This window comes from Charadrius vociferus, unplaced genomic scaffold (genome assembly GCF_000708025.1).
Source record: "Charadrius vociferus isolate BGI_N301 unplaced genomic scaffold, ASM70802v2 scaffold46, whole genome shotgun sequence".
NCBI classification, from domain to species: Eukaryota; Metazoa; Chordata; class Aves; order Charadriiformes; family Charadriidae; genus Charadrius; species Charadrius vociferus.
In genome coordinates, this window is record NW_009648710.1 from 1,883,726 (window position 1) to 1,899,865 (window position 16,140).

The 16,140-nt window shown below is 40.7% G+C and overlaps 1 protein-coding gene across 3 annotated transcripts in view; it reads left to right on the forward strand.

Annotated features, from left to right (window-relative positions):
- Positions 1-16,140, forward strand: part of MYH11 (myosin, heavy chain 11, smooth muscle) — a 56,385-nt gene that overhangs the window by 2,710 nt on the left and 37,535 nt on the right. For all 3 annotated transcript variants that reach the window (XM_009886572.1, XM_009886573.1, XM_009886571.1), the window contains exons 2-3: positions 2,327-2,483; positions 10,783-10,810. In XM_009886572.1, coding sequence (XP_009884874.1) covers positions 2,327-2,483; positions 10,783-10,810 — 185 coding nt within the window. The remainder of the gene's footprint in view (positions 1-2,326; positions 2,484-10,782; positions 10,811-16,140) is intronic.

Below are 16,140 nucleotides of genomic sequence, written 5' to 3' on the forward strand. Positions count from 1 at the left end.
CTTAGGCATTTACAACAAAGCCAGTCCCTCCTAAATACCCATCAGCAGTGACTGTCCAAGGGATACACAAGCTCAGCTCTCCTATGGACACTGTCCCTAAGATACCTTAAACTGTGTTCTGTCTCCAGACACTCGAGGGAGAGATACAGCTGTGGGCCCTCCTCTCCGGGCAGACCAAGCCCCAGAGAGAATGGTTTAAAGCATGGAAACTTCAAACACACCACTTTCAATCACATGCTTAGCCAGCTGGCTCGCTTATCTTCAAAACATCACATACTTTAACCATCTTTCCCCAAATCATTGCAAAGCAGATACCTAGAACCACAATTGGTGAAACCAAGAGGTCTTGGTCAACTTTGCCAAGGCAAGAGATGGTATCAGCCACAGTCCAGTTAGAAATGGGGATTCCTGAACTTCTCCAGCTCAGGCTTTTGCCCTGCCTTAGCAACCTTAAGTTAGTTCTCCAAAGGTATGTTACTGTATGCCTGGGTGTGCAAAGAGCCTGCAGGTGGCACATCAGGCAAATGCCTATAAATCTCAGGGAAAGGAGGCCAAATAGTTTTCTGAATTAGAAATTTACTTATTATTTTATTTACTTGGTTGGGAGTGATTAGTTGAATGCATACAGTAAATTATTTCTACTGAAAATAAAGGCCTTGCTATCTTTTCCTTAAGGGCCCCAGTAGTCATCCTAGGATTAAAAAACTGCCACTTTTCAAGTGTATTGTCCCTGCAGCACTAAAGTTCACTTTGACACAATTAGCACAGCTTCATTCTGAACTCCAGCATCAATGAAAATCCAGCACAGTAATTATCTACCTTCCACATTAAGGGCTTTAGCTTGGGGGTATTGAGAGCTGGCAAAGATCTTGAGCTTGATTTTCTTATTATCTGACTTGAGACTATAGAAATGCAGTCACAACCTGTAATGGTAGGAGAGGTCCTCACCACTACCCAGATCACCCCAGAAGTTCTCCTGCCCAGTGTGGAGCACCCAACCTGCTCCTCACTGCTAGAGGCTGCAAGATGCTCTTGCCGTGTTTGCTCAATACCATATAAAGCTCTCGGGCTGTGCTGAGACCGTATTGTGGCATTTCCTATTATGGTCAGGAAAGGGAAATCCCTGTGCCCAGAGCCAAGCCTCCCAGATGCCATTTTACAGTCCTGCACTGCAGTGCTTCCTATGGGGGAACCGAGGCAGCTTGAGCCATCCTCGGACACAGCCCTGAGATTAAAGCACAGCAGCAGCTGCACACCACAAAGCACTCATTCACACAGCAGGGCAATAAAGAAAAAAAACCCACAAAAATAGTCCGAAACCACTTATGTCTAAACCAGAAAGGACATCATTTCATTATTTCAGTTTTTAAAACTAACAGCCATAGGCCAGTTTATTATTGCAGGATTATTGGGATATTTAAACTGATAAGTTTGCAATCTTTTATTTTTGGGTTTAATTTTTTTTTAAATGGGAAACCCTTATAAATCACTTACTTTTAGTAACCGTTTGTGATATACAGATCACCACCTATTCTTATATGCTGTTATTTCTGCTCCCAGATCAATAGCTGGAGCTTGCCAAAATAAAGGAGAATTTAAAAAAAAAACTAACAAAACCTGGATGAACAGCTATCAGCTAGTAGCCACTGTTCTTGTTTGTTTATGTATATAATTTTTATATGAATACCTTAATTAAACTGTACACAGAAACCACTCTTTTCCTTAAATTTCTTACAGAAATAGTCACATAGGGGAGGTGTGACTATTCTGTTATGACATCTCTTTGGAACTTGAGTTTTTTTGTCAAGGACTCTCATCAATCATTATTGTTATATGGTGTTCATAGAATCTTTTTTAAAAAGCCTTCTTCTAACATCATGCCAAGCATCTTACCTAGGATTTCAGTTTACAAAATTTGACACCTACCTAAGCAGAAGACATACTCTGGTATGAAAATACACATATAAAGAAATATTATGAAGTCCTACAGTTGTTATATCATCACAGATAAGGGCGATTCACTATATACGGAAAATAACTGAAGTCAAGAAGCCGTAACATCAGATCAAAGCATGGTGTTTCTACAGATTGCTAAATTCACACACTTTCTAGCATTTCGCTTATTAGAAATAATTATTCGTGCACTTGGAAACTGCACCCATACACGTACATTCAGAAATTGCTGCTTCATTTGTCACACTATGCAGAATACAAAAGAACATTATTTGCTAAAATCCTGTTAGTTCTATGCAGCTGATGTCTGTGTTTCCCAGGGTATGCATGGCGCATGATATTAATTCTTGGTTTTATTTTAATTTCCTTGCAGACTTATTCAGGTCTCTTCTGCGTGGTGATAAATCCATACAAACAGCTGCCCATTTATTCCGAGAAAATTATTGACATGTACAAGGGAAAGAAGAGGCATGAAATGCCACCCCACATCTACGCTATTGCGGACACAGCCTACAGGAGCATGCTGCAAGGTAGGCAAGTTTAATGCTGCAGTTCTTAGAAACTGCTGCACAGTAACGTGGGAGAAAACACCTTATAACTCCACATGTGCTCCTGTAAGAAGCACAGCCAGAAAAGATCTGTTACGGAGGGCGACGCAAGCTTTCTAGAAGATTCAGAAGAATTCTTTGGCAGGAACAGCAGTCCACAAACACTGTGACTCAAAAAGGAAAAACAATCCTTTTACCCATCTGTGTCGAGGCATGTGGGAAGGTTTCAAAGTCAAGCAAATAGTTTTGGCAAATACGGGCATGGAAAATGCTCCCTTCTCCACCAGTGGAGACTATTCCAAAGTTAGCTGCTAGCGCTGCTGGATCTGTCAGCGTTGTTCCTCTCTCTCTCACCCCTAGCAAAGCAAACTCAAAAAATGTTTTGGGGCTACTTTCATTACAGTCTAATGCTTTGGAGCCCTGAGTTGAGATGTGCTCTGCTTTCTAACAATACCGGTAATGAGCCCCAATCGGAAAGCAGTCAGGCCCCAAATGGTGCAAACAAAACAGTTGAAATACACAGTGTTCTCCTCCTTCTGCAGTCACTACTGACAGACTGAGGGGGTTTTGCTCTAAGGAAAAATCATCATTTAGGGATTTAAAAGCTGTAGTGATGAATATATGAGGCTGCAACACCTACAGACTACAGGGACATGACCGGTTGCCATCTCGCAGCAACCTCAGCTGCTCCAGGAAACCAGGACTCCACAAAATGCTTTGAAATTTAAATGGTCTCATTAGGGGCCTGATCCTGCAGAAATTCTGGCCGGTAACTATGCCTAGGAAAGGTTCACAGGCTTGGCCCTAAAGGTTAGGACTTCCCAGTTTGAAGCTTAAAGATTTAAGGCTTACGGGGTTTAGATCTGACTGGTGAAAACAATAAACAGCATCTCAAAATTTCAGTTTAGCAGCTAGATAGATTAGTACCTGGTATTGAATTCTTCACAATCTTTACATACATACACAGAGCCGTGACTGTTTCTGAGCAACTAATCCATTCAAAACCACTGTGCACTTTACCTGACTATGCAAGTGAAATTACACAGCGTTTCTCCAGGGTCACAGCACATTGTAATCACAAGGACTGCAGTACTCCTGTACTTGTCCTGCTTGAAATATAAACTGATGAATTTAGTAGAAGTTACAAGTAGTCAGTTTGGCATATCATAGTTAACTGCTAGTATCTAGACTAAACAAAGTCCTTCCCCACGTTGAAAAAAAAGATTATTCTATACGTAATAGGCTTCTGGGCAACCTAAATTGCCTGACTCCAGGCAGACTTCTACTGACTGAAAATACCAATCAAAGTCCTGTCATTTTGGTACAAGGAATCTATATACACACACCCACACCCCCTAATGATGATTGATATCAAAGGCATCAAAACGATTTTTTTCCCCAAAAAAATTCCTGAGTACTCATAAGTACTAACTTTAATTCTAACAAAATAATCCCACCAACAAAATTCTTAGATCTTCTGAAGATTGAATTCTTGAAGCTTATTTACTTATTTAAGTTGCTTACCTAATTATAACTTAGGTTCCTGACTTTAGAATCTTATATTTTCAGATATACGAGTGTTTGAAATATAGTTAATTCAACTCTAATCCCAAAGAACTGGGTATCTGTTTACAGCATCAACCTTTTTTCTTCCTACGGCTTATGTGACATTTCTTTTCTGGAGCTATTTCAGTTCATTTGTTTGGGTGCCTCCCAGAAGGCAGAGCTACAGCGCAGCAAAGAAAGAGGATCAAGAAAGTAACAACAAAATACATTCTGAAAACAGACCTTCCTCCGTAATGTAGCAGCAGAGTTATTCATTAAGACAGGCATATAAAATATGCTCAGGACTTAGGGGGCAGGTGCTTTTAAAATAACATGATTCAGTTAATATTATTTTTGATGTACCCACAGTTACAAGAAACTTACTTGGCATAAGGTCATCTCACTAAGCCACAGACATGTATCTGTCTTCCAGACCATCTCTTGAACTCTGTGCTCTGTATCCAGCACCGTTCAGGGCTCTGAACAAGCCCAGAATCAGAGCAGTCATCTTTCCTCAGATCCTTAAATACAGCAAGCCTTGCAGGGGAGCTCTGCAAGAAACTTCTGGCTCCTGCAGGTCATTAGCAGTGTTCTCATTCAGCTGTGCAGAATACTGTTACTTGTCCCTAAAAATGGGATAGGGAAAAACAACCACAAGCTATTTGCAGGAAAGAGAAAAAAACATAATACTACACCCTATGCTAAAACAGGAGAATTGTTTTGGCCTGACAGTACATGAGCTTTTTACTTAACATGAAACTACTATCAGCATCAACCAGCCTGATCCCAGCAGCATAAGGACCTCTTTCACTCTTCCTCTCTCTGACTGTCTCCTGTCCTTCCTAACTTGCTCTCCCAAGCAGCAGTGAAGCCACTGGACCTGGCTTGCCCTTTGCTGTGGTCATTAACTGCACCTAGAACCGCCTGGGTTCAGCTGTGACTCCCAGGCTGGGTGCTGGGAGGAGGAAGCAGCAAAAGGGTGTGCATCTTTCTATTCACTTTTTTGGTGCTCATAATAATTTCCCGGGCCCCGCCAACACTTGGGGAAGCTTTACACCTCGTTACTCACACGCCCCCTTTGCAAGGAATTCTTCTTGACAGCAGAGAGGAGGGGGAGAGCAGTAGAAAGAAAAGAGGAGGGAATAGATCATCAGTTGAACCTTTAAGAGAATGCTCTTCCACCACCTCCCATCCTAACCACGCACAGCTGGCACGGCAGCCGGGGAGTGGTTCCACAAGAGCTTGCATCACAAGCCCAGGACACCCACGCTTTACTTGCTTATTTACTTGCACATGCCATTTTGGAGTCTCTCCATCTCTGAAGAGGGCCCCAGCTGGTTTTAAAGCTGTGCTTTTGTTTGTAAAAATGTACTCATATTTTGTGCATAAAACTAAACCAAACCTCAAAATAACTCCAGTTATTCAGCCAAATTATATTCACATTGGAGTGGTGAAAGTAGGTGTCAACATGATTGTGTGTGTGCGCACGCAACACATAGAGAGCTTCATAGTTTTTTGTAAGCATATTTGCAAATGGAATATAAACAAAAAATCTTACTCATAAACATGGATCAAGGCACTGAATGTTTTCCTTGTGAAATTTCAGTATTGCTCCTTATCTGGGAAACTTGCATAGTTTATTCTTGCCAAAGTAAAATATATCTTAGATTCATGAGACTGAAGAATTACATTCTGGTACTTCACGACCAGGGCTACTTGGCCAAGAGCAATCAGTTTGTTCAGATGTCTCGGGGAACCTTTATCTTTTGGTAAATCAAGCCTCAGTGTCTGCAGATCTCTGGTCCCATTGCAGGCTCATCATCTGGGAATCACAGCCCTTCACATTTTCATCCTCTTTTTTGCTGGCACAAATATCCAGCAAAAAACATGAGTTGTGCATGCTGCACTCCTCCTCTGCTTTAGAGACTTACTTGGTTGATGTATTCATTAGGGATGATGTTTATGTCCCATCAAAGTAATAACTTCGTGTAACAGTAATAATTCTGGTAATAACAGCCACAATTAACAGAAATCGGATAATTGGACTTTCTTGCAAATATGCAGAAAAGCTGACATCTCACAGGACACAGGCATTAACAAAGATGTTGGCTGGGTAGAGACAAAATTTCCACTTGTTTCAAGTGGTTCTGAGCACCTAAAACCCTTTTACAAATCACAGTCATGCTGTCTCATGCTCAAACCAGGGTACTGCATGTCTTGTTGAATCTACTGATTACCATGTCACTGATGCAGTATGATTGCTGCCCAGGCACAGTCACTGATGCTCATTTCAAGCCAGAACAAGAATAAACTTTATCCACTTTGGTTTTCTTTAATCTAAAAAACTAAGAAAATAGAACATTCCACAAGAGCATTTTGTGTTTGTATCTGTCCCTGGGAGCTACCATACTGAACTGGGCCCCACTGATTGCCTTTACAGACAAGCTAGCTGACCACTATCACACTTAGAGACTGCCATCATAAAATATCACTGTATGCTTTTGCACCCACCTGTCTCTCCTGTGTTTCGGATGATGTATCTCCCCAGTGGCACAGCAGCCATACGAAGGGCTTGACCCCCATTCCAACTCTTGCACTGCCAGCACCAGTCTTCACGCAGTCATGAGGCAAAACTGCTCCAGGTGAAAGCCATCCTTCGCTTTTTGATGAATTAGTTTCAAGGTGGGTCACTCCCTCCTGGAGCAGAGCGCGGCTGCATGAATGCTGGACACGGCAGCAAGGAGAGGGCAGTGCAGGCCAGGGAAGAGGAGCTGGAAGTGGGTGGATGACTTCTTCCTACAGCACTGCCAGCTTCCAGTGATGATGGAGCTGAGACACTGGTCCAGTACGGATGAGTAATCCTGCTGCCTTCTGCCATCTTCCCTGCATACAACAAATAAGTGATAAACAATACCAATGTGAAAAGTCAGGATATGTAGCAGTAGTAATAGATAAAAAGTTTTCATGTGGATGATTAGGCTTTTATTAAGTTCTCTGGCAATAAATCATCATGGAGAAGATATATTACGGCTTTCTGCAAATTCAAGAAGGGTATCTATTTTCTGCAAAACCATTTTTATGGCTTTGAATTAAAAATGGAAAAACAAACAACCTGCTAGTTAGTGGGAGGTATGGGAGGGAAACACAGTTCCCAAGATCTTAGAAAAGGAGGCTGCTGTGAAAAGCCATCTGTTTACTGTGTCCTTAGCAGGACCATACAGAAATGTCCCCGTTAGGCAGTGTACTTATTAACAAATGTAAAGAAGCAGTAAGCAAGTGTTGGAACATGGTTTCAGTCTAGTTTTCTCCTTTTATGGTAAAGCTGCCAACTTGCTGCTTCATTGCGATAAACCATCTGATTTTGTTTGTGATTAAGCAGAGCTGGCTGGTCTATCAAGAACAGAGGGGAATATGATTCTTCCAAGCAATCTGGAGGTGTTTCATGAAAAAGCTAAGCAGATTACAGAGGAAAAAAAAAAGTTAACTGCATGTTTAGGAAAGCTGGTGGGGTTTAGAATGTAAATGTAGATCCCTATGCTATAAAAATTTGAGGACAAAATAAAAAAATGTCCAAAACATTTACTACAGACATACAGGGGGTGGATATGATAGTCTTCCAGGTAGTGCCAAGTTTTAAAAAGGCATTAACCAAAAAGATACTGGAATCTGCAGGACATATTTTGCTACTTTTTAGACCCAGGAATTATGTTTAAGGAGTTTTTGTGCAAGTCATTCTCTTCTGATAGATCTACACAGTCCTTTCTATATAGAATAAAATATTCTAGAACAGAAATAGGAGTAATTGAACAGGAGAGCCCTTGAAAGTAAATGAGACTCTCATCTGCAGCTCACATCATAACAGAATAGAACTAGATTTCACGATATGTTTCATCCTTACCTTTGCTATTTGTTAGAACTGCTGAAGGAAATAGAGTAACATCTGGAATCCTCCCTCCATGAATGTGCACAGGACAGTTTGTCAGCATGAGGTTTCACAGGACAGGCTGCACAGTTCAGCAATGCAGGGCTGAAAGGTTCAAGACTTCATATGGCTGCCAAACACAAGGGAAGTTAGAAGGGGATAAGTCCAATGACCAAGAGAGAAGCTTGCAAGAATGCCATGGGGTTGTCCACCTACGGAGAACAGGCAAATTGCATAGGTCCAATCCTGGAAGCCTTTCAGACTACAAGAGAAAGCTGAAAGCAAATAAATAATTTTGATTTTCCATCCAAGAACCCCCAATAGCCCTCAAGCAAGTTACTGTCAGAGGCACAAAGTGCTGCTTCACCAGAAGGCATCCTTGGAGAGCCAGCAACCACCCAGCAGTCCCTGCTTACAGTTTGAGTCCTTCCAGGACCAAAGACCCACCATTCCCTCCACTTCCTCTTAACTCCAAAGAAACTCAGTAACTCAGGTTTGACTTGCACAGCCTGTTGTCTCTCCCAGAGGGCACTGGGTGCAACTTCTGACCTTCCTAATCCTTCTGCTCTTATAGTTCAGCAAAGCTGCCCATACATATGCACTCGTGCAAACCCCTGTGGTGGGCCAGTTTATGAGATACCTTCAGAAGGGGTTTTTCACTTGCTGGGGAGCAAAAGAAGGGCAGCAATGGGCAGCAAAGAGTAGTGAGAAAATACTTGGCTTAGAGGAGACCAACTTTTTCTAATGTTCCCTGAGCTCAGAAATTCCACTGGCAACTCCGTATCAAGGAGTCATTTTTATTTTCTTTATGGTATTTATGGGTTTGTGATGCAATATCAATATATGCCCATGGTTTCTATTTACACAACAGTCTATTTTTAGCAAAAATTCTACCGTGTTCTCACTTTTTTAAGTTAAAAGAAAGCCTAGCTCGTATCCTGTGGTGAAAAATAAACATGGCTCACAGCTCCTTTCCTCCCAAATGTTTATGTGGAAGAGTCCTGCCGTGCTGATTGCTGACAAATATCTGCAATAGAAATTAAATGAGTCGTTTTGCACCAATTAAAGCAGTTAAGTGGCACCATTTGCCGTGTGAGTGATTAATAAGGTAGTTAACGTTTTAGCTATTGAGGAACTGGGAGTAAAACAGTTGTTTAATATCAATACAAGCCATAGCAGAATCCTCTACTGCTTTTCCTAGACTGGATGTGGTCCAGGCAGCAATTACAACTTGCAAGCTTAATTGGTCGAATTTATCTCCATTATCTTTACACAGTGCAGAAAGCTTGTTTATCTCATCTCACGGTATTTATTACATACAGGGTCAGCACTAGGGGCAAGCAATTGCATAGGTAGCCCTGCAAGTCGTCCCACACCCTGAATAAAAGGAAGGAGGACCAGAGGCTCCACTGGGCTAATGCTAGCTCTGCATTTGACTAATAATGCCAAACCATACAGAAACAATTGCTTCTGCCTTAGTTATCTGCCTCAAGTTTCAGGCTTGTACTATGCACAGTTTTCAAAAATGTATTTAACCTGCCTGGGAATTTATTTTCCTAAGTCAGATTTTTCTACGGTCTGTACAAGGCAGTCTGTGACAGCCTCACTCAAAGAAGGCCAAACTTCAATGCCAGGGCAGGTTGCTCAGAGCCTTGTTCAAGTCTACTTCCAAATAGCTCCACGAGTGGAGATACCACACCTCTCTGGGCAACCTGTCCCAACGTTTGACAATTCCCACAGTGAAAAAAATTGTTCTACTTCAGAACTGATCACAGCAAACACACTAGTCATACATCCTTACATAGAGGGCAAATTGTAAAGCCTCCCATTAACACAGACTTTTCTGGAAGTCTTGCTTCAATGGAGCTTTACAAAATAGTTTAGCATTGTGGAGCATATTATGAAACCTCAGTAGGTGTTCGTTGTCCATCACAGCCTAGAGATCTTAGCTTGAGATCAGCCTTTTGGTAGAAAATTCTGTGTAAAAGCTCTGAAGGTAAAGAGTAACTCTTAACACCAAAAGCATAAGCAGGGAGAATGCTGCAAGAGCTTGTTATGGAGCTCGGATGTAATCCTAAACCTTCCTGCAGCGTTACAGCATCCTGTACTATGCTGCGCAGAAACCTCTCACATGCCTTACACAGTAGAAATGGAGATTTTGGCCCTCCTTTTTATAAATCTTGATCCAAAATGTGTTTGATGGTCCTGTTCATAGTATAAAGCATGAAGAATACTTATGTACTTGTTTACATGCTCTTGTAAAATATGTGAAGTATCTTGTTTTATCTTATTCTGTGGAGGACGTCTCAAAGAAATTACTTGTCCTTTTGATAAAAGTTGTCTCTCGGTTTGAAATGAGAGTACGTTATCCAGGTATTTGCATGACCAGCTTAAAACATTTTAGGTTTTGATGCCTTATCTGTCCAGACTGTGTCTCAAGTGGGCTGCTAGCCATACTTCATAAGTGTAGCAAAAACTTGAGTTTAAGGTTTGAAATTTTCAGTTATAATCTTCTTATAGAGAGCCTGATCTTTTTGCTGTCCTCATTACAGTTCATCTCTAATGGAGCTTACAAAAAATATTTTTGAACTCTTAACCTTTTGTTCATTTTTTTGTACAAAATATTTCCATTAGAGATGGTTATTTAAATGCAAGGGCAAATTAAATAAGATGTGAATCCAGTACTTTTGACTAATCATGGATTGCCAGATTTTGAAAGGTCTAGGCTGTTCAGTGCAAATCCTTTTAAATATAAGCGTTTCTGTCAGGAGAGCCATTTTCCCCAATTAATGGATTTTATTTCTTTATTCACAGATCGAGAAGACCAGTCTATCCTGTGCACGTAAGTAAACTAATCTATTTTAGAATATTTCAATATTACAATGTCTTTCTTTATTCAAAATCAATTCAAATTGTGATGGAACACACATATTCTCCTCACCTTCAGTAAGCTTGAACTCCAATCCTAAATCTACTCCAGTAGATCTACTGTTGATAAAATAAAAAGTAGGCATTAGTGTCATAGGAAGTCTCCAATGCCTAAACTTATTTCTTTAAATTGACTTGCTGAATTTAGAGATTTAGGAGTTTTCAAAGAACAACTGGGGCATGTGGTTGTAAAACTGTGTGTGTAGAGAGAACAAAGGATTTTAAAAGGTACCTAGAGGAAGCTGGGGAACTGAAAAAACTGAGGAACACAGAGCATCCTTGATATTTACTGAATTGTTTTTCATTTTCAGCCGTTGGTAGCTCACCACAACTTCCTAATTCAGTTGCCATTGCAGAAAAGGGTGATCTTCCATGTTCATGCTGTAGCTTTGTGCCGTTTGCCTACGCCGTAGCTAGTACAGGGAAGGTTTGGTACCTCCCAGCTGGCAGTGGGCACCCCTGGAACCAGTGCAAGAGGCAGGGGGGTGTTGGCTAAGAGGGCTCAGCAGCACCATGCAGATTGGACCTTTCTGCAGTCTCTACATAATTGGTTTAGGCAATAGTGAAATACCAGCTCAGCCAGCCCTATTTTGAACCTTCTGATTTTTCCGTGTCCTGGCTTGCTGAAGGCCTCCTCCTTGAGTTTTGACCCACCAGCACCCAGGCAGCACCAGAGTGGAGGTTTCAGCTCTTCTGTCATGGGTCAGGCAGTGATTTTATTGCTATAAGCTCTGCTGTGCACAACTTACTACTCCATGAAATCCCATTGGTTTGTCATTCCTACCTATCTTGTAAAACACCCAGACTGTTGACTTGGACAGGGATCTCCTATTTGACCTTCAGTTTTGACCATTTCTCCATTCACCTGTTGCTAGTTAGTTGGGTTTATTTACTTGAATGCCATCAAGGATGCTTTTGACACAATTTTGTGTTTGTTGTATCAGGCATCTTCCAGTTTTCCCGATCAAAGGTAGGATTTGATTCTGTGTAAATACTAATTATTGTTTGCAGAAGATGGTATGCGCATTATTTATAGCACGTTCATGCAGTGATGCTGTAGTTTATCAAGTATTGTAAATACACATAGTTCCAACCTGAATGGGTTCTAGGTTACCTGTGAAAATGTGACTATTGACTGACTGAATATATATTTACACTACAGTTTTTAAAAAGCACTGCTACTGATCACCAGCCATACAGTTACTTGTGAGTGCCACTGCTGACTAGAAAAAAACTTACCACCTAAGAAAAAGTAAAAATTCTATCCTGTATCTTGTACCATAAGAGCTAGCATAGCTCTAATCTATGTTGCAACAAGATTTCATTACATGTAAGTATATCAATCAAGAATCTGTCTAAAAATGCATTAATACCAAAAATAAATCTAAAATTGCTGCAACGATGAAATAAAAATTGACCATCTGATTCTTCCCAGGATAAAACATGTCATGGTAATGAAGACTAATTTACAATATGCATTTCCTCCTTCTATTTCTGTACTTTAGTTTATTTTTCCATTAGTAAACCTTCAGATCTTCTTTTAACTTTGGAATATTAGGATTTTTAAGGAAGGGAGTTTCTTTTGTAAATCTATGCCTTTTTGTTCATGAAAATTCATTAAAAGATCCAGTTCTGACAACTACCATATATTGAAAATACTTTTTCTTTCACCTGGCCAGCTAAGCTAGAAACATATGCATGAAATGTCTTTCCCATTTTGAAAGCAGCCACAGTAAGTGATTCATTGAAATGTTTAGAATAACTGCTGTATGTAGGATGGACATCATGAGCCATAGCTTAAAAGAGTCCTCACAGATGTCTTTTAAACTAAAAAGATTAGCCAAGCTAAAACCAACGTACACAACTTTAACCACTACTGGTTTATCATTGCTGTTGGCCTTATTTGGCTGTACAGAAAGAAGAAAGCTCACTTGGCTTTCAGCTTGGCAGCTGTGAACTAAAAGCAATTTGCATTATTTTATAGAATTGCTAAAAATTCTAAGACATTTTCTTTTTGCCTAAAATATGTAACAATGACTGAAGACTTCATGGCACTGATCACCTGGGATCTTTTCTTTAAATAGCTACAGACTCAAACTTTCCAAGGCCAGGTACATAAACTGTAAAAAAATGTAGCTGTAAAGATTCGTATATAAGTAGCTGTGGATGCTGCCAAAAACTCACTTATGTTTAGTGATGCTGCAGTGTAGACTCTTGCATTCTTCCGCTTAGTGTTACCCGTCTCCCACAGATAACTTTTTGCTATTTAGCTTATGGGAATTCAGCCTGATAGTCACAATACTGGTGTCAAAATGCAAGGAGAGATTGTGCACTTTATTTTTAAGTACTCTGGGCTGTGTGCTTTGTACTACTTCTGCAAAGTTATTCCATTGCTAGTAGAGTTCACTGGAAACCAAAGGCCTGGTGGGATTCTGAGTACCTGGGACTCACCTGAAATGCTGCTGGGGCACAGGCAGGGGCATAGACCTGAGAATTAGGCATGATTCCATGTTTCTAAGTATAAACATACCCATTCTCAGGACTTCACCCTCTGCTCATTGAACCTACCCTCATGTGGTTAAGTATTGTTTGCATTCTTTTGCAGTCCCTACCCTTTGTGTGATTAACTGTGGTATGTTTAAAATGCTTCATGTCTTTAATGCTCATGGGTTCTAAGGCTTCCTCAGAATTCCCCGTCTTTCCTAGATTTCATTATTTCCTCTAGATTTTATTAATAACTACACACATACTGCCTTTGATCTACCTTCCTCTGTGCACGCATCCTTTCTGCTGTAAGCTTTTTCCCATGGGCAGCATCACTGAACATCCTCTCATGTCATTCCCTGCCAGTTGTTCTCTGCCACTTTACAGTCAGCCTTAAAACCCCTCACCCTATCATGCACATTTACAAGCTGCCTCTTGGGAACTTAAGAAACTTTATACCATGGCTGTGCTTACTAACTAATATATCTGTGGCTGCATTATTATAACATAACATAACATAACATAACGTATATAATAACATAACATAACATAACATAACATAACATAACATAACGTATATAATAAATATAAAATGTATAATACTGCACTAACGGTATGAAATCTTATTATTTTATGTGCCTGAAAATTAAGGCAATTGCGACTTTTCCACCCTTGTGTTTTGGTCCCTGTACTGTTCTGGGCAGCCTTCACTGCTCTGCCTGGCTATTGGGATTCCCCATAATTCCTGCCTGCACTTAGGCCTCCCCCACTGTAGTCTCTCTTCTTTGAGATCTGAGTTGGCGTGAAATATTCTGTATTCACTCCTGCAAAGACCATGCTGGTCTGTGTTGACCAGCACATTAGATGTTGCCAAAGGAAAAATCCCAAGAAAACTGTGCAGTTACTCAGAGACCTGAGCAATCTCGGTGCATCAGCAATTAAGCGTGAATTGGACTAAGCAATGGCCAGTGAAGAGGCTTGTGACTTTTCAAGCTTCTTCCAATGTAAGTAGAGGCACCGGCCCTCAAAGGAGACTTCTGGCCTTTAAGTTGTTTGATTTCTAAAGATACAAGTGGGTTCTCCTGGAGTTTTCAAAACGGTTTTTACTTAAATTCCACAGGTGCTTATTTGCATAGCTAAGCACTCATGTGAGTGCTTTAAAGATCTCCTCTAAAACCTGCCTGATCTTGGGGTTACCATCTTTTAGCCACTCCTGAAAAGAGTGGGCAGAATATTTCCTAGAAAGCAGAGGTGGCTAAAAGGATTGTGCACAAATTTCAGTTTAATAAATAAATGAGAAAAAAATCTGATCAAAATTCCGAATGTTTGGGGTAATGTGAAGCCTGTGAAAACAAATGCTTGTTAAACACTTGATTTCTACATATAATCATATACTTTTCCATTACCTTTTACTTTTTTTATACATGCATTTAGTTTGAATAGCGTCTGTAAAAACATGATAGCAGGGTGCTAGTTCCACTTAGATACAGTAACCGACAAAATATCGGGTGAGGCAGTGACAGTCCTGCCTTTTTCCCATTCCTCCCCTCTCGTTTTGGGCAAACTCTCCAGAGCCTCACTCGGCCATGGGACCTCAACCCGCTTTCTCCCTTGACACATGTCAAGAAGCGGAGTCATCCGGCACATCCTCCAAACTACAAAGCCCCATTAGTCAAAAGACTCCTCCACGAGAGCGCTAAACTCTTTTCTTTCCCAGCTCACTAAATCTCAAAGGCTGGAGCTGGCAAGTGTCGCTGCCTGGCCCTTCTCCCATACAGATATCTTGTGTAGCTTTAGACCCGGGGTGGAGCTTGGTGCTGAACCAGCTCAGTCTCTTTTGGGAATTTTTTAATAAGTAAACTAGTAGGATCAGTGGGCTGGCTTCCAAGATGGGTCTCTAGTGGGGTACACTGGTCTAGGACAAAGATCTTCATTATTTTTGCACATCTCATACTGCAGGATGAAGGCTGCCAAACCCTAATGTGATTTAGAGCACCTCATTGACTGCTCTGTGCAGAGGGGCTTCCCGCAGTGCCAGCACAGCCAGATTAAGAGATGTGTGAACGGGCAATTTTTGTGGTTCATGGCTTACTGAAACAAATGCTGAAAATAAATTCTGCTGTTACTTTTTAGGTGTTTCCAAAAGTGGAATTAAGCTAATCTTTAGCTCATAATATTAATATAGAAAGCTTTCAAATTTTCAACAAAAAAAAATACACCTTTTAAACTGATTTTCCCAGTTATACCCAAATGTGCAAGAGTCCTAGCTACAACACAAGCTCACCCCACAACAGTGGGGCCAACTTGTTAGTCTCACATTGTCTTAATTTGGAAACCTATTCTAACTGGGATAATTTTCATTTAAGGTGAAGGAAATGGACCCATGGAGGATTTAGTAGCTCATATGGTACAAAAACTCTATTATAGCTGAGTACTATATACATGAGCTTATGTGCTTTAAATCCTGTACTGAGTTCCTAAAACAATGTCTGGCAAGAAATGAGGGAAGAATAAATTAAAACTATGCCACACAATGTGACAGTGGTGTTTTTAACAGAGCAAGCCTGTAAGCCTAGTGGACCCTTTGCTCTGGAAAAGCCAAGGAGCTTCTTAGGAGGAAAACATGTATGAGAAGTAGATGAAGTACTGCTGTTGGGGTGATCAGAACTGTGCTTTTGATCTGTTTTTTGTGTTGCTCATCTGAGCTGGGTGCAAAGAACAGCACTGACAGCAAATACGCTGCCTCTCTGTAGGACAGGC